This window comes from Coturnix japonica, chromosome 2 (assembly GCF_001577835.2).
Source record: "Coturnix japonica isolate 7356 chromosome 2, Coturnix japonica 2.1, whole genome shotgun sequence".
Taxonomy (NCBI): domain Eukaryota; kingdom Metazoa; phylum Chordata; class Aves; order Galliformes; family Phasianidae; genus Coturnix; species Coturnix japonica.
Window position 1 is genome coordinate 117,072,059 of NC_029517.1, and position 26,015 is coordinate 117,098,073.

The 26,015-nt window shown below is 35.2% G+C and overlaps 1 protein-coding gene across 50 annotated transcripts in view; it reads right to left on the bottom strand.

Moving 5' to 3' along the window:
* RIMS2 (regulating synaptic membrane exocytosis 2) overlaps positions 1-26,015 on the bottom strand; it is a 409,122-nt gene that overhangs the window by 86,082 nt on the left and 297,025 nt on the right. For 27 of the 50 annotated variants that reach the window (XM_032442841.1, XM_032442835.1, XM_032442828.1 and 24 more), the window contains one exon: positions 6,600-6,632. The exons of 19 other annotated variants lie outside the window; for them this stretch is intronic. In XM_032442841.1, coding sequence (XP_032298732.1) covers positions 6,600-6,632 — 33 coding nt within the window. The remainder of the gene's footprint in view (positions 1-6,599; positions 6,633-26,015) is intronic. 4 more of the 50 variants (XM_032442833.1, XM_032442834.1, XM_032442826.1 and 1 more) reach the window with 1 other exon arrangement.

The following is a 26,015-nucleotide window of genomic DNA, read 5'->3' on the forward strand; positions in this document are numbered from 1 at the left end:
CTCCTAAATCTTTTGTGTTTCTGTGTAGATGTTTTCTTCAAAATCACTGTTATCAGTAAAAGGTTTTCTTCATCACCTGTATTAAAATTACTTTACAAAGCAAAACATATTCTCTATCCAGGACTGCAATTATTTCCATTTAAGGGATAATATTTTCAGAATTAAACAATTTGGAGAAAAACAAAACAAAACAACTCTGCTTTATGGATAAAGGAGACATTTCTGTATGTTAGAACTATATCAGCTTTCAGCTTAATCAGAGTAGAGGGAATATCGAAGTACACAGATGAAATACAGGGATGAAACAGAAGGACAGAGATACTGAAAGATTTTCTCTCAAAACCTTCTTTCCAAGAATTTGAAAACTGCTATCAGAATGTTCACTGATGTTTATTAATTGTACGGTTCCCCTGATCCTGTAAGATCCTAACGTATCTGACAATCTAATGTATCTGGAAGATAAAGAGAATGCAAGGAGAAGATAAGAGACTCATATGAGAATGGTCTTAATGGGAACTAGGACTGTATCTAAAATGGATTTGATCAACTATATTATCTAGTAAAAACCCTAATATGGTGGGAAACAGGGATCTAATGGGCACCTGAAGGTGCCAAGCTAGAACACCCCAGCACACTTTGTCACCCTCACCCCAAGGAATCCCATGGAGCAGGGATTCCAATGTCCTTGAACAAAATGTCATCATCTCTGCAACTGTCTGAAAATAACAGTTCCACATTAGAAGTGGGACAGCGCACTTCTCCCTAACCACGGATACTGATGGCAGCGTCCAAAAATAGCTCTAGATGTCGTGAGCTTTCTGTCTTATTTGGGAAAGTTGAGGATGAGCCTCATTGTAGCCATAAGGCCACCAGGAGGTGCTGAGTTTAACAGATTTTCTCCTGGGCGTCTTCCTTTTCTCATAACTGGCTGCCCAAAACTCGTGTTTAGAGTCTGGTTCTACCTTGAACTGTGCCTCCTGCAATGACTTTTAGATGTACAGGGATCACTTCAACAGTCTCATCCACAATAGTTCTTTCACCTGGGATTCAGAACAGAGAGAAGACATATTTACAGTAGCTTGGGCTGGGTTCTGAAATAAATTCAGATTTTCCTGCTCTGAATGAAAGTAATTGCAACCTCTAACACTGAAAGATGCTCATCTTATTAGAACAGGCTGAAGAAGCAGAACTCCTTGTTTGTCTTTAATTTTAAACATAAGATAGGACAATGACAACCATTTTGAAATGTCTTATGTTTCTGCTTCTCTTTTTTGCTGACACAAGATAAAATCAGGAATTATTTTTAAAGACTCAATAAATTCATTCCCACAGTGCTTTGATGTCAAACTTAATCTGATTTTTTGAAATAGTGGGAATTAATAGATTTTATTTTATTTAGAAAAAATCAAATGCATATGTAGGACCTTAATTTTATGTAAGCACTTTTAGAAATGGTAGTCAAATTTCTTACTGGCATGACTTCTTTGCATAGTTGGTAAAAAAGATTTCTCTTGGAAAGCTCTGTGTGACACTACAGGAGAAACAATCTTATACCAAGATGCATCCTTGAAACTGTATTTTTATCAGAGCACACAAAGGAAACAAGGTTGTTTCCTAGAAGCAAAAATAAAATCCATTTGCTTTGAACATAAAAAATTGTCAGTTAAAGGCCTTGTAATCAAAGAATTACATTTCCTCCAGTTTACAGAGCAATTCAATTCCAGATCTACCTCTGAGAATTTAGCCCTGAACTTAGTCATTTTGGCTGTCTAAAATGTGAAAAATATAACTACCCAATGACTACAGAATGTTTGATGTAAGGGGTACTTGAGCCTCACTCCAGGGCTTTATGTCTAAGGTGTGGCAACCGTACAGACAAGGCCTCTCAAAAAGTCTGTGATACATTCCACAGTTTGAATGAAAAGAATATGACTGAAAACTGAAGAAATGTGGAAGATGTGTTTTATATGAGATTGAAGTGTCAATTACCATCCTTAAAAGGGAATGCTAGGAGGAAGACAATTAAATTAGCCAGATTCCAAGTGGGGGAACATGCCTTTGCATTCCTGTTTTCTATTTGGGAAATGCTTGATGGTTTTGTTGTTTTAAAAAAAATCATAGCTTCAAACTTGAGATTACTAAACAAAGACTGAGAGCTGAGGAACATTTCTCACCAATTAAACAAATTTTTATCATAATGCTTAAACCATGCTAACAATGTTATTATTTGCACAATACATGGCGCTGCTTAGTAATAGGGTTGAATAAGATGGTGGGGTGATTGAGGCTAGAAAGTGAAAGAATCTCTAGAACCATGGGCTCATAAATTGACAGGGTCAATTAAGGTCTTCATCACTGGGGAAAACCAGTGCAGCTCATAAGGGACTGAGGTCTTTTGAAGTAAGCTGGGAAGTCCAATTTTGCATGTTCAGTACACATTAATTAGAGTTATTATGAACACTCTAATAGCATGTTACCCATGGATCCTTTTCCAAGGTGATTTCTGCAAGGTACTCTGTGAGTTTTTCCTTGCTGCCTCACAAGAAATACGTACATTTTTGTGGCCTTTGAAAAATACTGAGCTCACACATGGAAATAGGTATTACTACAGCAGAAGCAGCAAGAATAACATCAGCTAAAGCACTTCATTTCAGTTCCACCAAGAATTGTGGCAAAAACCTTTCTTTGTAAAGGATATGAAATAGAATTCTGAGAATGTAGAAGAAAAATCCCTGTGGGGTTTGTGGGCTCCTATATTTTGTTCTCACAAATTTCCATTTAGATCAGCCATGCTATTAGTTCTGTATCGTCATCATGAAAAGCCCTAGTCCAGTGTCACCATTCTTTTTTTGCCAAGCATGCAAGCACCTCAGAGTTCCTACCATTGACCATGCACCACAGTATAACCACAGAATATTTCGCATTCTGACAGAGCCGTTTCAATACATAGGCACAAACACTTGAAGATAACTATGCCTGATTTCAGAAAAGCAAAAAGCTATTAATATAGATTCTTCAGCCACCCTAAGAATGCAAGAAATCTTCATTAGCATCTCAACAGACAAAAATATGGTTGAAGATTTAAGCTAAGCCATGGAAACAACACTGTTGTGTTCACATTCATGCAAGACAAGAGAATTACAAACTCAACTCTCAAACTCTGTCTTTGGCAATATTATGCTCTCGCTTTTAATTCTATAGACTAATATTTTGACTGTTGTTCTGTTGTTTTTGCCAGCCTTTTTTTTACCTAGTCCAGTACAAATGGCTATTTCAGGGTTGGAAGCCTTCTCAGTTTCTGGTGTTAACTCTAAAAAGAACTAAAAATAAGTCTCCAGCTATTGAACCCAATACATCCGCTAGTATGATAAATACCTTTAAACTGAATTTGATGTTTAGTTATCCCTGCTGTTCAAATAGAGAGTAGTAACAGACATTTAAGTTGTCCAATCTAAGATTTTAAACAAATTTGTGAAATTAAATATCACAGAACCCTTAAGAGAAGTGCAAGTTACCTAACCACATTTGAACTAAAATGTTATAAATTCCTTCCAGGAATTCCTTTTCAATATGTGAGAGATGGTAATAAAACAAAGCTGTATCCTGATCTTTAAGGGGAAGTGTGTCACTGAACAGTGAATGCAACTCAAAAATGGAGGAGTGTCACATGTTGTTTATAAAGTAAGAGTAGGCTCACTCTTGAAAGCTATTTTCACTCCAAAAGCTTCTCATGATACTGTAGATCAGAAGAAACACAAATAAGAGTCCTTCTCATTCATTGTATTTACTCTCCTAAACTATTGCGATCTTACACATTTTTTGCATTTGCTTAAGTTTATTTTCCAGGCTCTTTTCTGTTTGGCTCTCCACTGCCCTAGGCTGCCAGCTCTGATTTGGTCAAACAACTTTAATAAGAGTTTTCAACTTTCCTAAGTTTTGTTCCAAGCTATCAAGTTACTATAAAACAAATCTTGCATAAAAATGATAAAACAGAAAAAAAACTAAAGTCTTCATCTACTTGAATTTCATTTTCAAAGGTTAGCAAAAATTCAGATCAGCCCTTCTTATGCCCTTTTTATTCGTTCATCCTTTATTTGTAAAATCCAACTTTAGAAACAAATTGTGAAAACTCTGCATTATGAAGCTTTTCATTCAACAAGAAAAAAACAGTATTTGATCATTAAGTATACTATCAACATGGACTGCTTTCATACAATACAATTTGTACAAAAATGATTTGCTTTTTTTTTTGCAATTTGAAATTGCCTTTGTGCTTGAAATACACCGCATAAACTTTCCAAGCACACACAGGACATTTCCACTAAAATATTCTAGGTATTTTTCAAGGACTAAAATTTTCTCATTTTTGCAGTGAAAGATGATAATGTCCATAAAAAATTAATATTTTTATTTCAGTACAGTGGTCACATATTTAGCTATTTACTTTTTTCAACACTTATAGCTCTAGTGACACCTTAAAACAATAGCTAATCCTTTGACCCACCTCAGTGTGGGAACACCATTTCCAGAAGAAAACCTGCAAATGGGTAATCCTAGTTTAACACTTCTAAAAGGGAATTCTAACCCACTGAGGAAACACCTCCTTCTGAAGGTATGTCTTTGACATGACACCCATGTCTGTAGCTGTGTGCACAGCTGCACAACTGCCTTACTGAAACGTGTAGCTACAGTGTCCCTGAGGCTCATCAGGGAACCATTCCTAAATGTACATCTGAAAATAGGTTCCTATGCATAAAGCTTTAAACTAAAGGGCAGTAAGTTTTGCAACTGTGCATTTGACCACACTGCTAATTTCTCTGCTAGACAATTAACTTTACAAGCACTTAAAGTATTTGCTTAAAACTGTCAGAGATCAAAACGCTGCTTTGCAGAAATTTATCTCAAGTGGAATGTCCAGTTGAGTTAGCAATAAACAGGTTTTGTCTTCTCAATCTGTTCAAGAAATGTACATCGTAAAAATATGTGTTTTCCTGAAACACAGATACCATATTTAGGTCTTGTTTGTATTCCAGGAATCATCTAGGATTCATAAATCAGAAGAGGATCCTTGAGTAAAAGCATCCACAACTTTCCTTTTCCTTTATTATGAACAAATAGAGGACTGGGTGACCCATTTCTTAAATTTTATTTTATTTTATTTTATTTTATTTTATTTTATTTTATTTTATTTTATTTTATTTTATTTTATTTTTGTAATGAAAGAGATTCAGAATAACTTCAAAGAAGTGGATCTTAAGCATGGGACAAGTAAACCCAACCTTTCTACAGCATGAATTTGTTGATTTCCAGTAGTGGTGATTTAGACAAAATATACCTTGATCACTTAATTCTCATTAGCACTTGCTCTCTTTATCCTCTGTCAACCCCTGCTCTGCAGTTTAAACGGTTTCTATCTTGAGACTGGTTATGTATGAAGACCACAGTATCTAACTTCTGAGAGGCAGCACAGAGAAACTCTAGGGGCTTATGAAAACAGTAATAGCAAATGTAAAAGTGAGTTCTGAAGGAGCCAGCCACAGCAGAGGAATGATATAAAAAAATCTGACTAAATCCTACCTAAGATTAATGGACCAGTCACAGAAATTCCTTCAGATTTTAGAAGCTAAAGAGCATCAAAGTGGCTTCTCTAATTCATCAGCATAACAGCAGGGGAAAAAATAAGAGCTTTGACAGAATAAATGTAAAATTTAAATTTCATATATCAATTTGATCCGCTTAAAAATGGGGAATTACCTTGTTCTGACATAGTATGACTGAACAAGCAGAGCGAGAGAGAGGAACTTTGCATTTTCAGAGCTAAGATGCCCTGCCAGAGTTTAATTTTGTATCCATAATATATATAATATAGGCATATTATATTATATATATAATACGCTGTATTACATGGAAAATTCAATAATGGTAGTTTAATATTTGATAAGAAAGATGAAACTTTATAAAGTAAATAATTCACATTATGAAAGAAAACCCATAAGCAGTAGCACTGTATGAGATTTCCCTCTATGCTTTGATTTCTTGTTCTGTTATCAAACCTTTCAGTTTTACACATTTTGCCATGAGAGAACAGCTTTTGATCACTCGTAATTCCTAACAAAAATGAGTCTTGTTCACTGAAGCTAAGTTTGACATTTCAGACATTTCTGAGATTATTCAGTTCTCAAATTGTATCCTCCCAGGAATGTTATGTCTGAGTTTTCTACTTTCTGTAGAAGTTTCCAAATGTGAAGATAAAACAAATTAGAGATTGTTTTCATGTGCTAGCTGGAAGCTTAAAAGCTTAACATATAGATATTGGGGATGGGAAATAAACACTGAAATGGGATAAATTTAATCAGTTCAAAATCTTAAGGTATGCACATGTGTCATTAGTTGCCTTTTGAAGCTTTTTGTGGAGTACACAGTTAATGGATAATACAAATTGCATAAATATCTTGATCTAAGTTAAACTTCTACAGTTTTCTAATGTTTAAACATATTAAGAGGAAGAGAGTGAAAAGTAAATGAGGTGAGCTAGGATAAAATCTATAGGAAAGGTAAAATGAAAAATAGCACAGAAAAAAGCAGTAGAAGAGACAGACCTGAGTTTCTTCTCCTTGATGATTCCGCTTCTTCTGTGATCACACCGTGTAATGGACAGACATAGACAAAGAAGATGGGCGTGAGAGGATGTATTCAGAAGGTTAAAACTGACACTGAGGGAAAGGGCCAAAAATTGTTTTAGAGAGAAGTCTGCAGAGCAGAGTTAGTAAATGGGGGAAAAAAATAACAGACACCAGAAGAAGAAAGAAAGCTAAGAAAGAAATGGTTAAACTACAGTTGTTGAAAAAGAAGAGTAAAGATAGGGTTAGTAGAGGAGCTGAGGAAATAACAAATATTATCACTGAGAGCAAAGTCAATCCTTGCAATGAAGCTGAAAAGAAATCTGGACAGTAAAAGGTGCATTAACTAGTAGTAACACTGCTGTTCACACCTGTTCAACTTTTTGGAATGTTAGCTACTTGAATACAAATATTCATATGGTTTTTTTTCCAAGTACTGGAATTCAGTTTGAAATCAGCAACGGGAAGTGCATTATTAGATAATTTTACTGTTAAATAGTTTTAATTCACACTAAATCAAACTTGATGTATTGAAAATGGAAAACAAAACAGAAACAGATTATTTGGAAAAGAGCATACAAGCTCAAGAAATTTCAGAATCCACATAACACACTCTGGAAAGAACCACGTGATTGCAGCACTCTGACAATGGCAGTATTATAAAGAACAAAATACTGAACATGAAAAAAAGAACATATAGGTATATGTATCTCATGTATCAAGCAGATACTCTTTCAGAAGTAAGTATTACTCATCTCACAGCAGATACTCTTTCAGAAGTAAGCATTACTCATCTCACAGCAGTCTACGTTACTAGAAATGCATGCAAATTAAATGCCAAAACAACTATCTCATTACTTACTTCATTACTTCATATTCAAAACACACTGCCATTTCAGACACGGAGAAAATCTGAGGGACAGTGTCATTTTCTGCACTGAACATCTATTTATACTAAAAGAATGGAAGGAATTCATCTTGAAAGATAATAATTATTAAAAAGAATAGAGAAGCTACCATGACTTACAAAACAAATGCATTCTTACAGAAAACACAAGAATTAAAAATACTGTATGTATCTATAAACCCTGATCTAAATTCATCTTGCAGCTTGACAATGAGTTACTAAACATTGTTTACAATTTAGTAACACTGGAGATACTAGATTAAGAATTTCATAAAAGTTCAGACATCACTAAAAATATACTGCATATACTTTTATCCACATCTTAGTCGATATCAAGACACCACTGAAAATATGCAAAATTAGAATAAGCAATATAAATTCATAAAATGAAATGAAAGACAACACTTATTTTCATCTGATAACCCCCATGTTCAAACCCCCATTTTATTCGCTAGCAGATTATCATTTTCATCCATCAAATAGCAAGACTGTACCAAAAATTTGTTGTAAAAACAAGCAGACTGTAGCATATATTTAGAACGCATTTTTAGGCAATTATATTTGCTTACTACATGATCACATGTAAGTGTTATATGTGAGATATACCTTGTGAAAGCATAGCTAGCAGCTGACAGTTTTGACATAGGATGCTATGTCATCTATTGTCTAAAAAAAATATGTCAGTGTATAAATACATTTTTATCTGCAAGTGCAATGAATCCGTAGTATGAAATACACAGAAGCAAATAAAAAGATCTACTTGTCCTTCGTGTTACATAGCTGATATTGATACAATGTGGTTATAATTTCTATACCATTTAAGCAAATAAATCATTATTTCCATCACCAAAAACCCATCTAAAAATTAAAAACTTACTTTTTTCAGAAAATGTTTTCTCATATCTCTATATATTTTATATTATCTATAGCCTTGAAACATGCCCTCCCTCTATGTCAAATATCGCCATTATAAAGTCTCTGTTACGACACCATTATATTTCATTTGGGTTTTTTAGAATCTGTAGGAATGTGTATCTCTGAGATATACATTACATTAAGAGAAGTCTAAAAAACTTCAGAAGTTTTCAAAAGATGCTTGGAACTGCATTATTCCACATCAGGAAGGTGCCCTGATATGGTAATATAAGGCATTCTAGTAAGATCAGTAGATTTTAGTGTTGACATAATTGAAGAGCAGTACAACTGCTTATGAAGAGTTCAGAACCAACTAATTAATATTTGGCTGCACATCAGTCATATCTGTCAACATGTTTTTAAAACTGCATATTTAAAAGCCCTCATGAAAAGTGTTTGTTAGGAGTGAATGTTTTAGTATCAAAATGACAAACAAAAAAACTATTTGCAAATATATTTTCAAGTCTTAAGTTTTTACCAATCACATTTCTGAGAAGTATAATTCTATAGAAGCCAGAAAGGAAAATAAAAGACAATATGTGCTTTCTCATTGTGAACATCTGCTCAACTGACACCTCATTTCTTAGAGACATGGCTTGCAGAATTTTGACCATTACCTGTTGTAAATATTAATGAATTAGAAGTATATGTGGTATGGTGATGCCCAAACATCTTTCTAGTAATGATGTCAAGAAAAGTATTAATGGATGTCTTAGTTTAGACACGACAACACTTGTGTGCATCAGTCTTGTCCTGATTCATAAGTGTTCCAAAAATTTTGAGCAACAGCTTTTAATTCACTAAATTAAATCTTTGTTGATTAAAAAAAATTAAATTAAATTAAATTAAAAATTCAAATCCGCTAACAAAATCCTGGAATAAAATACTATTAAATTTACATAATGTCAATAGGCAGTCTTCACTTGCATTTTTATTGCTTTGCTGTATAAGTAGCATTTATTTGAATCAATTATTCATCTTCACGGGCAAGTGTGATATGTGTAAGCATATTATATACAGGTTGAGAAACAAAACTCTCAATAAATAAACTTCTAAAGTAAATGAAAGCCACTTGTACTGGAAATACGAGAAAACGAGAAACACCACCTATTTTATCATGCTTTGATGCAGGACTTTTCATTTTAAGAAACGGTTGTTATTGAAAACTATTCCTAAGTATTTAGGAACTTATTTCTTAAAAGTATGTTTGAAACCTTCATAGAAATCACATTACTATTACTCTATTACTAGCTAATTACTTTTTCTTTCTGTTTTTTTTTTGTTTTTTTTTTTTTCTTTCTGTTCCTTAAAGGCAATGATCTCCCACTGCATTAATGACCTCACAAACACCGATGTGTTACAGACTGACAAAGTGTCATTTGTGGATGCACTTTACACAGTAAGATGCTAAGGATACAAGAAAAAGAGGAGGAGTAGACAGCAGAATAATTAAGAGTATAAATTATTGCTAAATGGCAATCTAACTACATTAGAGTGTTAATAAAATCACTTTTCCATAGTATTGTTTAATACTACTAAATCATATTTTCCTGTAATCCTTCCTGTAGACAGAGAATTCATTTCACACTTCTGATTTTTTTAATGAAGTGATGGGCTACCAGTTAAAGGTGAGTTCTTCATCTTAAAGTGTAAACTCACACACAAAACCACAGCTGCACACTGGACAGATGCCAATACTTTTCCTCAAAAATATATGTAGAGGACTAAGAAGGATGTAGAAAATATTAGGAATATGAAAGACATTTAATTTGGCCCCTACCTAATATATGCTATAATACATGGTATGGAAAACAGTAAGAACGAGGAAGTTATTCCTACCAAGAGTTAAGAACAACAGCAAAGAAGTTCACATTGTTAAGACTGGTTTCCAAAACACGTGAAGGCAGGGAAAGTGCGTACACATTAAAGAATGTGTTGTGTGCCGTAAGGTATTTTTAAGGCATCTCAACTAATTATGACCCATCACAAACGACAATTAAACCCTTACTCCATGCAATTTGTCTGAGACACCAACGTGCAACGTACGACTACATCTGCAATTCCAACTGACACAGTGCCATTTTTTCTTAATAAAGTATCTCTGTATCTTGAACCCAGCTTTGTTACTTTCATACAAATAGGTGCTGGCCTCCAGAGTGGTTCAGAAGAATAACGAAGGCAACTTTTAAGTAAATACACTAGAATACTTATTTCAGATAAGTACACCTGCCTTATATACAACTTTATTCAAGAGGAGCCCCTGCAAAGTACAGGAACTGTCATGTTTTTTCAATAAAAGTTATTCCTACCATATATTCCATCTGACTTCTACTCTACAAGACCCTTTTCTATGTTTTCTCCTTCAGCCCTACCTGAGCACTTAGAACTTTGCCTTTGGGCTCTGGACAACTTTTTCCTTTCTCAATCAAATCGTTTTCTTTGAAAACTCTTTTCCTGCTTAGAAACTTTTCTTCTTTGTTAGTCATTATCTCATCACTGACTTCATTCTACTCCTTTCCTTTTCAAGGCTGCCAGTTTTATAGGGGCATTCTTGTTTAACCACAATCTTTGATTTGTCTGGTACTCACAATATGAAATGCCTGTATGCTTTTCTCTCCAAGTGTCTTAATACCACGTTGTCTTCTCCAGACCCATCGATTCCCCAGCATTGTTTTTAATACTTCACAGAAAGCTACAGGACTGTGAAGCATGGAACAAAATTTTTGCTCAAGTCTTTATCTATTCTAGTGTGGCAATTGTGACTGTGGCTTTCCAAACCAATTCCATGTATTCTCTGCAGTACCCGAGATCAGTGATACTGTACTTTAAGAAGAAATATGTTTAAAAAATCACACAGATATTGTGCTAATGTAAAGAAAAACACATACAAAAGTGAATGTATTTCAATGCCTATGCTGATTTTCTATTGCTATTCTGCTACCGGTTTTCCTGTCTTGCAAGATTTCAATCATACAAAATCTAGAATATCCAAAGAATAGGCAAAAAAATATATCTTCAGTTTGTAAAATGTGGAAGTTTTCTTCATACAAGTATTGCTAATAACTATGGATGTGCCATCTGCCCAGATAACAGAGTACCATGTTTCTAAGCCTACCTCAGGTGGGAGATGGAGATGAAAAAGTCTATGTGGAGACATTATTCTGCCAAAACTGTCCTGGGAAGTCTACAGTGAAGATCTGCAAATGTATGCTGAACCTGACATGCGATAGCTAAGAGAGTCAGCTGGAAAAGAAAATACACTTCAGTTCTGGCTCTCACAAGCAGTCGTTTTTTTATCCTGTAACTTCCTCTGATGCATTAAAAAGTCAGGGAATTGGAAATTGGCTTTCTGTAGCTATATTCTCAGTTCCTAGTTTACACAATCTGGATTTTGCTGCTTCTATTTGGTCCCGATTCTTGAACTTTAAGATGTGCAGTAGTTCACATTTAACAGGGAATTTGGAAGTGCTCAGCATGCAGAAAATACTAAAATTGAGAATACAGCATTAACTTAGGAGGTGGTACAAGTGGCCAATCACATAAATTTTAACTTAAATGACTTGAAAACTGTTGCTATTAGTTGTTGCTAGACAACTATTATAGCCAACAGAAAGAGATCTGCAGCCCAGAATTGTACCTATGTACTCTTGGGACTGAAAAACTCCCATTCATTTAAGAAGACATTTAAAACAAGATGAAATCTACAATCTAAATCTGTCTAGACTTGTCTTATACTATTCTATATTCTAATATTATTATATTCTAATATTCTACTATACTTACTCTACTCACCCCTATACTTATATAGCACTGTAATGTGTTCTTTATTGTAACATCACAGTGTCTTTTGCAAAGTGGTTAAAATGTTGTGATTAGCTCCTTAGATTGTCTGATTGAGAGAACAACACTATTATTATCATCAGCATTATCATTACCCCAGTAAGATTTGCTTCTTATTACTAGATATTTGCAGTAATGAAGACAGAGTTGAATAATTGCACTTTCCATTTCAGTGAAAGAAAGTTCTAGTTCAGAAGAAAGACAGATTTAAGAACTTGAGACATATGGAAAATACAGCTTTAGGAAGGAAGGAAGGAAGGAAGGAAGGAAGGAAGGAAGGAAGAGAAGGAGAAGGAAGGAAGAAGGACAGGAAGGAAGGATAGGAAGGAAGGAAGGAAGGAAGGAAGGAAGGGAAGGAAGGAAGGAAGGAAGGAAGGAAGGAAAGGAAGGAAGGAAGGAAGGAAGGAAGGAAGGAAGGACAAGAAAGAAAGAGAGCAAGAGAGAAAGGAAGGAAGGAAGGAGAAGGAAGGAAGGAAGGAAGGAAGGAAGGAAGGAAGAAGGAAGGAAGGAAGGAAAGGAAGGAAGGAAGGAAGGAAGGAAGGAAGGAAGGAAGGAAGGAAGGAAGGAAGGAAGGAAGGAGAGAAAAGATATTATCTCTGTCATATGTGATGGTACGAGAAGGTTTCAGATCCAGCTCTTCACAAGATGACTTTCCCACCATATATACAGTAGATACGTTGGTTCAGTAACCTAATTAAGAATCAGCATAACTTTTACCCGTATTCCCAAGACTTAATACACACAGACAAATCATAACAAAATTCAAAGCTAAAAATCAATCTAATACTAATGTCCAATGTTATGCCAGAGTATTTCTTTACTAAAGCATGTGCATTCTAACACAATTATTTACAAAAGCAGATCTATTTTTGCTATTCTAAAACAGAACTATTTACAACACTATTCTAAATTGTTTCTACATACTAAAAATTCCACACCAAAGTGAAAAAAGAATTAAAAAAGAAAAAAGGAAAAAACAAAACCATCAAGCACACGCATTACAAAAGCATGAAATGTATTTTTATTGTCTCATGCTTTCATGTGGTTTTCAAAACCCTGACAAACCTGGCTCAGAATGGTGTTTCTTTTTCGGCAATGGTTTGTCATCAGTTATTGTACCATTCACCTTTTTCTGCTGGTCCTCCCATGTAACTTCTAGCATGAACCAAAAAAAATCAGAAATATTATATAACTTACGTTATAAGATACCTAATACCATTTGGGATAACTTGATCTAAACAAAATACCATCAATAACATAGCAAAAACTTAAATAGTTCTTTAGTTTAGAGGCCTGTGCCGAAGAGTATTAGTCAACAACTTAAACACAGAAAAGGATATACTGTGCATATCTATGTTAATATCTATATAATGTATACCAAATATTCTGCTTTTATACTTAACAACTAGAGTTTTAAATGTTGATGTGATTTACATAATATTTTCTTTCATTATAAAAAAACAGCTTATTTTATAGATTCATAAGATATTTACCTATTTTTCTGAATTAAAAAGACAAAAATACATTGGTATGAAAGACTTTATAGAAGTGTAATTCAAAAAATAAGGCAAAACCAAACCAGCAACCATGTATCTTTGTTATTAAACTGGAAAAGTTCTTTAACAATAAATTGAGTTGTGTTTAATACTTAAAAATATTTAACCCAAAATGTAGGTCAAAATCATTTGTTAAATCTGGGATTTGATTTAAATTCTGTTGATATTTTAGGCAGACAAAGTTACTCGATAAAAACTCTCTTCCTACGTACAGTTCCTATAGCCTGAAATATGCATTTCTGACGTTACGGCACCCAAAAAATACTATGAATTTAATTATCAATCTTCTGAAGATTAAACTGGGTGCCTAGCATAAAAGTATAGGTTTGAAGCATTTTGATATCTCATATCAAAACCAAATTGGGACCAATCAATTCGATAAACATGCTAAGCTCCATTTTTGCTTTAGGCCGCTGTGAATCTGCTTACTCTACAAAACTTTAAGTTCCTCTCTGACTTTAAGCGCAGTCATAACCACTTACACAATATCACAGAAATAGCCATTGATGGAGAAGAATACAACAGGTATAGAATCACAGAATGGCCTGGGTTGAAAAGGACCATAATGATCATCTACTTTCAACCACCTTGCCATTGGCAGCATCACCATCCACTAGACCAGGCTTCCCAGGGGCACATATTTTCAATCTTGTTAAATGAAATAAACATTGACCTAAAGTCAGATTATCTCATTACATTTCTGTTTTTTTTCTTTTTCTTTATCATTGTAAGCACATAAAGATGTTATCTGTAGTCATCCTTTAGCCATCCCATATGTCCCTGTTGTTCTATAACAGGCTGCTGTCCTAAGTGAGGTAGCTTTGGCTTCTGAAATTGATGGGAGTTGTAGGGTTCAAGTAACACATCAATAGAATTTTCAGTATAATGATTTTATGACAACACTGATACATGTGCTAAAACAGAAACTGTCACCTTTCTAGTACTCCGTGTATTGCTGAACTTCAAAAGGAAGGTTGTTTTTGTAACTGTGGAAATAACAGTTTTTTGTTTCTTCCTAACAAAAACGTGATCTTTTCTTTTTCTCTATGAAAATACACATTTACCCATAAGTTAGTCAGTCATACATAGATATTTCCTTTTTCCTAGGAGAGTTCAGTACAAACATTTCATATGTTACACGGATATTCTACATTAAAGTTTAATGTTTTATATTAAATATTCAATGTTACTATTCTATATTAAAAACAAGAAAGTAGCACATAATAAGAATTGTTGCCAATATCCATCATTTCTGATTAGGAAAGCACCAGCAATGATACAGCCAAGCTGGAATGATGCTGCAAACTGCAGAACTACAAGATGATGCAGCAAAATAGCAAGATGCTACAACAGAGGATTTTCTTAGGCAAATACTAGTTCCTTCCTTCTTTTCTCTGTACTACAGACAGTAATAGCCCTTAAATCCATTACCCTTCCTTTTGAATTTTCTCACATTCTTTCTCTTATATTCGGAATTTGTCCTTTATCAAATTCACTCAGTTTTTGCTCTCTGCAGTCTCAAAAATTTCTGTGAGCCAACTTCTATCTGTATTTTTCTACTTATATATTTTGAATTAGCTTATAATAAAGTCTTCATTTTTTCACTAGAACATACGGAATTTCATCATCTTCTTCTGCAAATGAAGAATTCTCAGGAATTTCTATTTTAAATGTTTTAAGATGAATGCTTAAAAAGGAATTATATTCTCAATAATGTATGGTGATAACTACTGTAAAAATCAGTCAGAAGTGGATTTGGCCAGTACTTATTAAATAAAGTAGCACAGCAAAAACCTAGTGGAACCATGCATTAAATGTCAAAAGCTGAAAAACTACATTTTGACCAATGTACTTATGACCTTTAACTCATGCATTAAGGATATAAGAAGAATTAATTAGATGTATATTTAAATAGACTTATATTGTAAGTATATTTTACTCATAGGAAAAGCAAATTCATACTATATGTTTTAACGTACAAACTAAAGTCCCTAAGACAAAAAAAAAAGGAGCCATCATTCTCAAGAGCCCACCAAGAAAGAAATGTTCTCATCTTTGACAGATCTCCACTGGGGGAAAGCAAGTGGCTTTGAGTCATGACAGAATTGTCCCAGCTGTACTACATTTCATCTGGGAGGAATCCAATCCCACCTTACACTGCTTTCTAGCAAGAGCTAGACAATACTGCAGTTTCCAGAGACAAACAGCATCATTCAGTCTTTTCCTAACATGTTTTTAAACAACTGGTGTCTCTGTAGGTAATGTTGTACCTGCATTCTACACCATGCCAGAGAACACCATTTCTTAGCTTCTCCTACTGACACCACAACAGCTTATCTAAGGTTTTTCTCCATGCAAGTAGCCAAAACAGCAAATGAATGCTGAGATATCAATACTGAGGTATGTCAACAGCATTTCAGAATAATCTGTTGCTCATTAATGGCTATTTAAGCATCACAGTGTGGGTTTAACTAATGCAGCACTGCATTAAAAATTCTTATATAACTTAATTATTGTTTCCATCTCATGTTCCTTACTGATTTACACATTATGAAAAATATTGCCATGCAAGTATATTTTATATTATCCTTAATAGTGTAACAAAAGTCTGTGTGCTGTAGCTACTTTCTTTATTCCATAAACATTTTCTTAAGAAATTACTTCAAAAATACATCAATTATTTGTAATTGAAAATCAGTTAACATTTCCAATCATCCAGTAGCATCTCTTCATTGTTCTCCAGAAGAAAATAGCACAAGTATTTGTTGTTTCTTATTTTCCTAGATGTTTCTGAAATATGGCAGTTTTGCTCCCCCTTCTGGTTATATGCCTAAAACGCGTTGGAAATGAATTCAATAGAGCTGGCCTGCTGGCCTGTTAAGAATAAGCTTATTCTGAACATCTCCCCATAGTAGCTCTCCTGACTGAGCTGTCTGGATAAGCACTGCAGGGTTATGTTGGCAGGAGTGCTTTAAGGGGTGCAAAGACCTTATGGGAGAGATGGAGATAACACAATAACATAACACTAATGTTTCTGTAAGATCCTCATGCACAAGGCCTTGGAGACTGGGAACCCAGAACGGCAGGTAAGCATTGCTACCTATTTGTTCTGCTCATATTCCTTTCCCCCAGCACTTTGACCTGGCCTGCTGAGGATCAGTCTCTAGGCCAGGTGGATTTTTGGTCAGACTGAGTATGGTCCTCAAGTTGTTATCAAAGTCTAAATATATTGCCAGTCTAATGATTAATTAACTTAAATAATGCCATTTACAACGAACAACCAACTTAAAAGCAGAGCTCCTGCTCTGCATTTCTCTTCTGTAAGCTTCGTTCAAGTTTGCACTCCCATTCCCTGGAGTGTCAGTGAGTGCTCTATGCACACAAAGATATGTGAACAGGCTACAAATACACCTGACAGAATGCAGGATGTAAATTTTAACTTGGTCTAGGGATTTGGTTTTATTTTTCAGGCTATTCTGCCCATATATTCCATACTTATACACCTCTAAAACGTGTAATATTAAATTTGAATTCAGGAATGGAAATTCTTCATGCAAATTCTGAAATAAAACAATGACTCATACAAAGCATTATGCAATATCTTGAATTAAAACCTGATTATATCCCTGTTACAAACATGTACCTATAGAATACTCAACCAATCATAAACTTGAGGGGGGATCTTTTTTCTAATGGGGTTTGTTACTTCCAGCAAGTTACAAGACTCAGTTGAATACATACGCCTTTGATTCGAGTACTATTTCTTACGCTTTCTGGCCTATTACGATGCTCATGTTCCTTGGCAGGGAACAGAGTGCACTTGAGGAGCTGTGGAATTTAGTTGCCTTCCTGTGATAAGGGAGGGCTGCCTGAGAAGCCTTAGCTGTCCCCAGGGCCATTCACCAAAAAAGCTGGAAGATGCCTCAGCCTCCCCTACTTTACTCTAGGGCTTTTTCAAGCTGAACCTCTTGCATTTGGTCCTAGCCATACCCACTAGCTTTAGTCCTGCTTCATCATCTGGGACCCATTAGGGTCTCTCAACTGGTTCTGGGCATGTTTCTGGGCCCTGTTCTGCTTTCTTACATGCAAGCCATTGGACAGATGGAGGTCTGTCTTGTGTCACTCCTGGTACCCCACTCCAGGCTCTGGCTGAGCTGCCAGAATCTTATGGGTGCTTCACTTCTGTTTTGTGTTCTGGGGGCATTTTCATTTCACTTTTTCCCAGAGCAAGGAGCGCAATTATGTGCTTTCCTATAAGTAGAGCAATCTCAATCACTTAATACCATACTTAAACCTTACTTCGCTCAAACTAGAATTTAATTAAAATCTAGTATTACTCTCCCTAAGTTCTTGTAACAAGTACTCATAATGCATAAAGATATGTCAGATATACTCACAGCACACATTAAACACAATTAGTATCATTCTTCATGCAAAATTCAGAAGCTGCCATGGTCTCAGTGAAGTCTAGATCCCACAGGCCAGGGAAATAGAGAGCCCATGAGACTCATGGCTAGTTTGTTTAGTTGATCACGCACAGTGTAGGAATCTCAAATGATGTTAGATAGAAGAAGATGCTAAAATTAGCCAGCAGGATGACAGTCCCTGTAGCACAATGGCCACATGCTTGTCTTTCAAAAAAACATTTGTATACATGAGTACTGCAAGTTCACTTGGGATCACTTTTTTGTCTGGGGTCCTTTACTCCACCTGGTTTGCATTTGAATCACCTAAATTCTTAGAGTGTGCCTAAACTGTGTGCCAAATCTGGAATTCTATACTTTGAAATTCCCATCCTAGTCCTCCAGGCATATGGACTGCCCACGGTGTGGGCCTCCCACACAAATGGAAACCACAGTGCATGGAAAGGGGACAACATGGTGGCTTGGTCTTGTCTCAGTATACATGCAACATAGAGGAAGGCTCCAGACACTTCTAATCTGGAAGATAAAAACTAGAAGCATTCTTGATTCCCATAGTGTCAGCAAGGCTGTTGCGTAAGTATATAAAATATTCCTTAGAATGAGGGAATAACTCCAAAGGCTTCATATTCTGCTTCAGAACTACAGCATCTTTTACGTACCTGAAATTAAGGCAGTAAAAGAAAAGAAGTACTGGGAGTCTTCTCTTGCAAACACAAATGATCAAGAGGTGTCATGCAAAACACATGAAAAATGCTAAAAAACTGAGGAAAGACTGAAAAGGGCTGTGTTTTTTGTAATAAAATACAATACCAGACAATGACCACTCTTTTGGACTAAAAGAGCTCTTGCTAAGGAAGTTCTATAACAAAAGAAATCCATTAGGGAATTTTAAAAAAAATAAAATATCTTTAATACAGGTTAATAGGATTTAATTTATTGTGCAATGTTTCCATTCCAGGTTTTGATGAAGGAGTAGAAGATAAACTAAGAATGAAAATAGCTTTAGCTTGACTTTATCACTGATTACTAGTTTGTGAAACTAACCAAGTCAATGGCAAAAGCCTCCAGCTTTCCCAGGGGTAGAAATTGGATGTAAAAAGTATAACACAAAAAAACAACAATCTGGTAGTCAAAATGAACTATGTTTATAGCAGCTGAACAATCAGCAGCAAAAACAATCCCACTTATTCTAAAGAGACAACTTGATCACCTTCCCAGGTGGTATTCAACACCAGAGCTAACTTCAAAAACAGATTTCTGAAGCTTTTGAGTCTAGGAAAGATTTTAAAACCGCTGCTGAAAAGAATGATTTTAAGTTAAGTAAAACAACACGATTAAATCGAATATACACAAAGTTACAGATTTTGAACTAGTAGAACTATGGAACACACACACATGCAGCAAAAACAAAGGAAGCAAAAACATCCACAATTCACTAACAACACCATCACAACTTGCCTTTTCTCCCATTAACAGGTGGGGTTTGATGTTTTTCCTCACAATCTTTATAACATTAAAAACAGACAATGATGATTAACAACTGGAACAGATGTCACAATGAGCAATGTAACTACAGCACACACAAACATTTTGCAAACTATGTTAGCACAGTTCCATGCACTACATTTGAACGATCACAAAACACAGACAGTGAACAGTACACACACACACACACAAGTGAACAATGCAGCTTACAGACAGAATCACAACAAAAGCAAAAAGAACATACACCACACTATAATGGGGAAAGCCATAAAGGGAAAGCCAGGATCTTCATGGACACTTTGGATGCATTTATACAAACTACAATTTAAAAAACTACTCTGCTAACCAGCTGCCCTCTCTTAAAATTATTCTAGCATTCAGATTTCTGAACAACAAATGAGCCTATCACACTAATTATTTCCAATTTTAAGAAGAAAAAAGTGATCCATATTTTCTTCTATTAACTAACAAGGGGAGCATGATCCTGGCCATAGGATTGCAAATGATCAGGCAGTTACAGTGTTCAGCAGGGATGGGATTTCAGGCACGCTTCTGTTTAGCTGGTAACTTTCCCTACCAGCTAACACTAGATGAGTTTTTGGCTCAGATTAACACATCTCTGGGGGTTTCTGCAGGAGCATCAAATTCTCTCCACATAACTGTGTTAATAACTGCACTACATTGTCATTCCCTGGGCTGTGCTCCACAGGCTCTGAGGTATGGACCATGATTCCTAGCTTTAGGCAGCTGAATTTAACATCAACCTACCTCAAATATTTACAGTCGCAAATGCTAATCTGTGCTGCTCTTCCACATCCATCATAGTTGACATAACGTCACAGAAAATTACCAGCAGGGATAACGAATTATTTTTGAGAAAAAATCTAACTTGAAGAGCAAACCAAGATGTGACCTATTAACAGTGCATGCAACTGAACATTTATGCTTTTACGATTCTCCCTTCAAGAAAAATATTTAAGAGCATAAACTACAATGGTTGAAAAAACTCTGCTTATCTTTGAAATCATAGGAAGTGTGATTTCTGGAATTTGAACGTAGAGTCATACATTTTAATCACATAGTATTTGAGTTCAAGCACCATTCGCACGTTTGATTTGATCATCATCTATCAGCTCTCATCACATTAACTTTGTCTGATGACTGAAATGTTTTCCAAGCAGGATGAGGGACATCATGCAAATTGTTCTAAGAATTTCAATGTGAAGCACTTTTTCACTATTTGTTCAGCATCATCACTCCACCTATATAAACTAGGGAAGAAAAAGTATTATGCTACAATAATATTGACTTTCTTGCCTGCCAAAGTATGAATGAAAATTAGAGGGTACAATGTCTAAGGGGTGCACACCCAGATATGGTTAAGGCTATAACATGATAGTAGTGACAGAGTACTTTCAGATGGAGGGATAAAAATGTAGATAAAAGAAGTGATTTTTGTAGGCTGAACTATTTCTTGCTGTCACAAACTGGTAAAAAAAAAAACAACAACCTATGCTACACTTAATTTCTTTGTCTTGAGCTTAAAATTGTTGTCTGGATTTTGAGTTTTAAACCAAGCTGGCCAGCAAAGGTTCCCTACATGCTCTTGGGAAAATGTTTCTAAAGCAGATAGGCACTTGTGGTCACACAGACCTGCCTCAGCCTCTGATTCCTGTACTCCAATACGCTTGTTTTCTTCATCTCCTGCTGCATTTGTACAAGCAAGGTATGAAAGGGGGAAAAAAGCAAGACAAAAACATGCATGCTTTGTTACAAGCTGATCAAATAAGAGGTAAACATCAAACAAAAGACATCCACAATAACATACAAACCCTCAGTCTGCAGCACACATTATTTTCTGAGTGAATTACAGATTAAATAAATGCTTTTCTTATATTTAGTATCATCTCTAACTACTCCAGTGAGTTTCTTCTGTAAGTAATGATGGTCATACACAGCCACTTTCTTAATTAATTATTGAAGCACTGAAAAGTAGACAATAAATAACAAGGCAGAGAAAGCAGACATATACTGATACATCAGTGGTTCACAAGCATCTACTGCTTGACTATGCTTTAGTTCCTCTAGCAATAGAAGACCAAGCCTACATTCTCAAAGAACATAATTAAAACTGTGTACAAATCCTAAGCAAGTGGGCATTCTCACTACCTCAATATGTGCAGAGAAAACAATGCAAACATTTTTCCAGGTTGGAAAAACAACACCTCAACTTTCCAGGTAATTGGCTTTGCACATGGATTTCACAGAAATCCTAAAGACAAGCACTTCTCCATCAGTACTTACAGGTAAAAAAAAACCCACTGCCTAGAGCATATCTAAATCTTAGAGAATATTACAATAGCTGGAAACAACAGTGAAGGTATGTATATGACTAAAGACACGCAACACCGATCCATTCATTTTATCCCACTTGCAGAGAAACTTTTGTGACAAAACTCACCTAACAGTTAACAGCAGAAATAACACAACATTGAGCTACATAAATTGTGCACCATAATCCTGCTTTCTCTTAAATGTCAGTTATTAGGTGTATTCTGATGTGAAGTAATATACCATAGCTCTTCAGTGTTCAGATTATGATTATTACTGACTTTTTGTACTCTTCTTACAGATTCTTTACAGTTATCACATTACTTGTATGTGTAACTACATAAGTCAATGAATTATTCTACTTTGGGATTAGCTTGCATGCAATCACTATTTTAGAACTGCTCATTCTAACAGGTTACTCCTAATAGGGAAGAAGATTTAGGTAATAATCAATGCCAACATAGTGGAAACTAATTTCTACCCAGATATCTGTTCTGCAATTCTGTGCTAAAAGCATGGCATTTAAATTCTAATTGAAATTTTGTCCATGTTGTAAAATATTCAGTAGACACACCATGTCTACAGTCAAACTTCTCTTACAGAAAGAAATGTCGCATATAAATGTTCTGCCAAGGACTTTTCACAATTTATTTTACCATGAAAATTGAACTAAAATGGTTTTGGCACTTTTGTACCCCAACATATAAATAAAGCATGGTTGTCATGAACGCAGCTGTATGACTGTTCGCCCTTTATTTTTTTTATGCCCTTGCTAGACTCAAACCTAGAAGTTAATACTTCCAAATGGTATGAAGACAGAAGTGTTTAATTCCTCCTTTTGGCAATCCGAAGCAAATTATGGACCATTGCTTCCTTTAAAAGGCAGCAACCTTTCAAGTAATCATAAGCCGTGTGCTACAGGTAGCATTTCCTCAATTTTTTTTACTGGAAATTGTACTAACACAAATAAAATATTTTAATGGTCCTCATAGCAATTAGGGGTTAAAATCTGGTACTTCCCCAGAAAGTGAACTAAGCACCCACAAATAAAACACAAAGGTATATGTATATTTTTTGCAAATTCCCAGGAGAATTCAACAGCTTGAGGTAGCTTCCTGCAAGGCAGCTACTCTTCTTTGCTGTCAAGCACACATAATGCAAGACTTACACTGTGCAAGAACTAGGATTGCACAGCCAGTAGCGCAGAAATACATGCACAAAAAGTGAGTGAATGAAAAGATATTTCTGCAGATTTTATACTGCAGTTTGACTCAGTCATGGCGTTCTTGACCTTTCTGAAGTTAGTCCAGGTTCCTGTCTTACATGATATATATGTGATCAATCATGTCCTACCAAGCAAACTACCAGTATGCCATGTATTTTTAAAAGGCTGTGAAGACAGCTGACAGAACATAATAGAACTATGACCAACGTGAATACAAATTCCAGGTTCTTTGTAATTGCATCATAAATAGGCTTTTTCTACATTCCATCAAGCTATGATAGACTGCTGAAAAACACAAAGTAAAATTCCTTCTCATTTTGCAAAATTATGACACAGTTCACAGGAAACAATGGTCTGATTGAGAGAAAATAGTAAACAGTAGTTCTGTTTTCTTAACTATCACTCTATCTCAGCAACTCACATACCATACAACAGTACAGTTGTCAGTATAGCTATTTTCTTTTCAAAAACATGAAAATGTAGGAGTTATGGCTGTCTGTTATCTCTGATTAAAGTTAATCATCTACTGCTGTTAATTCCATTTGCAGGTAATTTTGTTCTGGAATAAGACCACCCATAGATGGAATTAGGACAGGCAGCAAATAAGTATTAATGCCAGCTTTAATGGTCTCTGAAATAACTTACGCAAGACACCAGATTATTATGAGATCACGTAATTATAGTCTGAACCACAGAGCATAAATAGAAGGGCAAATTCTGTCTGAGCTCCACTATTTGCTGATTTTCTCAGCACTTCACTTTTATACTTTCAAGTTTTATTACGGCTGCATGTCGACACAATTTTCTAGTTTTTTAAACTGAGTGAATGAAGTTGTGGGCTCTTTTTAGAGATAAAGAAAGAAAGGGTTATATTTATTCTTTAAAATGAAAAGGAAATATCTCCAATACTTTCTCTTTGGCTTGTAATTAGCAGCAAATCTAAAGGGGCAATACTGATTACTTTTAAGATCTCTTTATGTTGACCTATTTCAATTAGCAGCAAGCAGTTCATTCTTCAATAAACATTAGGAAGAAGAAATATATGGCCATAAATGTGAGAAAAAAATCTTGATAACACTTAGAAGTTATAAATATTTCACTATTCTCTTATTGTCTATCATACAAGTAATATAGAACATTTAAGAAGTTTATTACCATTTCAATGCTAAAATAGGGTTCAATTTAATACTATTATTCCTTTACAAATACTGATTATCAACAAGACATCTCTAGCATAACTTAAAAATATTGTAAGTACAGTTAACAAAACAATCTGCCACCAACCTGCTCAGGCTTTCTGGGACCCCATCCAACCTGGTCTTGAACACCACCAGGGATGGGGCATCTCATCTGGGAAGCCTGTGCCATTACCCCACTGCCCACTGAGTAAATAATTTCTTCCTTTAACCTAAATCTGTCCGTGTCCATCAGTATCATGCATGGAAAGCCTCTCTCCATCTCTTTTATAGCTCCCTTTAGCAACCTAAAGGCCATCAGGAGGTCTCCTCAGAGCCTTCTCTTCTCCAAATGGAACAAACCCAGCTCCCTCAGCCTTTCTCCATTGAAGAGGTGCTCCAGCCCTCTGACTTGTGTTTCAGAGGCATCCAGTGATTCTTTAAACAGGTTGATCTGACACTTGAATGTGTGGCAGCTGCACTGATTAAAGAATTAGCCATTATTTCATGATGACAAAATAATGTAAGTGGAATACAGCTGCATGTTCTGCTAATGAAGGGAACTGAGAAGAAGGCACGGATGTTAACGTTCTACTGTTAGGAATGGACGTTCATAGCTACCTGGATAGATTTCTTAAAATAAACTTCTCTAGCTCTTAGGGAGTTTCGAAATAAGGTATTTTGGGAAAATTTAGATATCCTGGAGCAAAGATCTTCAACCATGAGCAGTTCACTGAACTAAATCTCAAAAGATATTTCATTAAATCCAGATCTTAATCTGTAAAGCAAGTACCCAGAGTTTTCTTCCTGCAGCTTCCTTCCTTTCCTGTTCAAGTCATGTAGCTGTAAGCAAGGCTCTCATACAGAACATTGCACTGGAACAAGAAATCTCCTGACCTACAAATAGCTTCCTCACTTCTACCTGAGTCCCAGCACTTCCACTATATTTTAAGAAATGTTACACAAGCACAGCTATTTGAATAACAGATTATTCAAATTTTTACAAATTAAATGAAGATAATGTATGACCTACAGAGGCATTTCTTATTCCTTTATAAAGATTAAATGGCTTCTAACAATTGTCTAAAACATATATTTAAATAACTCTTTTCATCAGTATAATTTTAACTTAATTTTGTCAACAATAACATCCTTCATTTCGAAATACAGGAAGATTAACCTTCCCTGCATGCTTCCACGCAATATAAAAAGCTCCCTCATTTACATTAATTATATGCTTCTATAAGAACAGAAAGGGCTACTTCTCTGAAACAGTGACGTTCTCTAGTACAACATTCGTTATTAAGACAACTCTTCTGATTATCAACTGATTATATAATAATACATACAGGTCTACCTAAAGTAAGATTTTGAGATTTACTCACCAATTTATTTGTTAAATATAACATAAACTCCTTTACAAGTCAGTGTTTTCAAGTCTACCAAAGTTCAGCGTTGGTTTTTGGTTTTTTTTCTTGCACTTCAATTGCTTAAAATAACCTTTTGTAAAATGCGATTCTCCAACAGTCAAAAACTA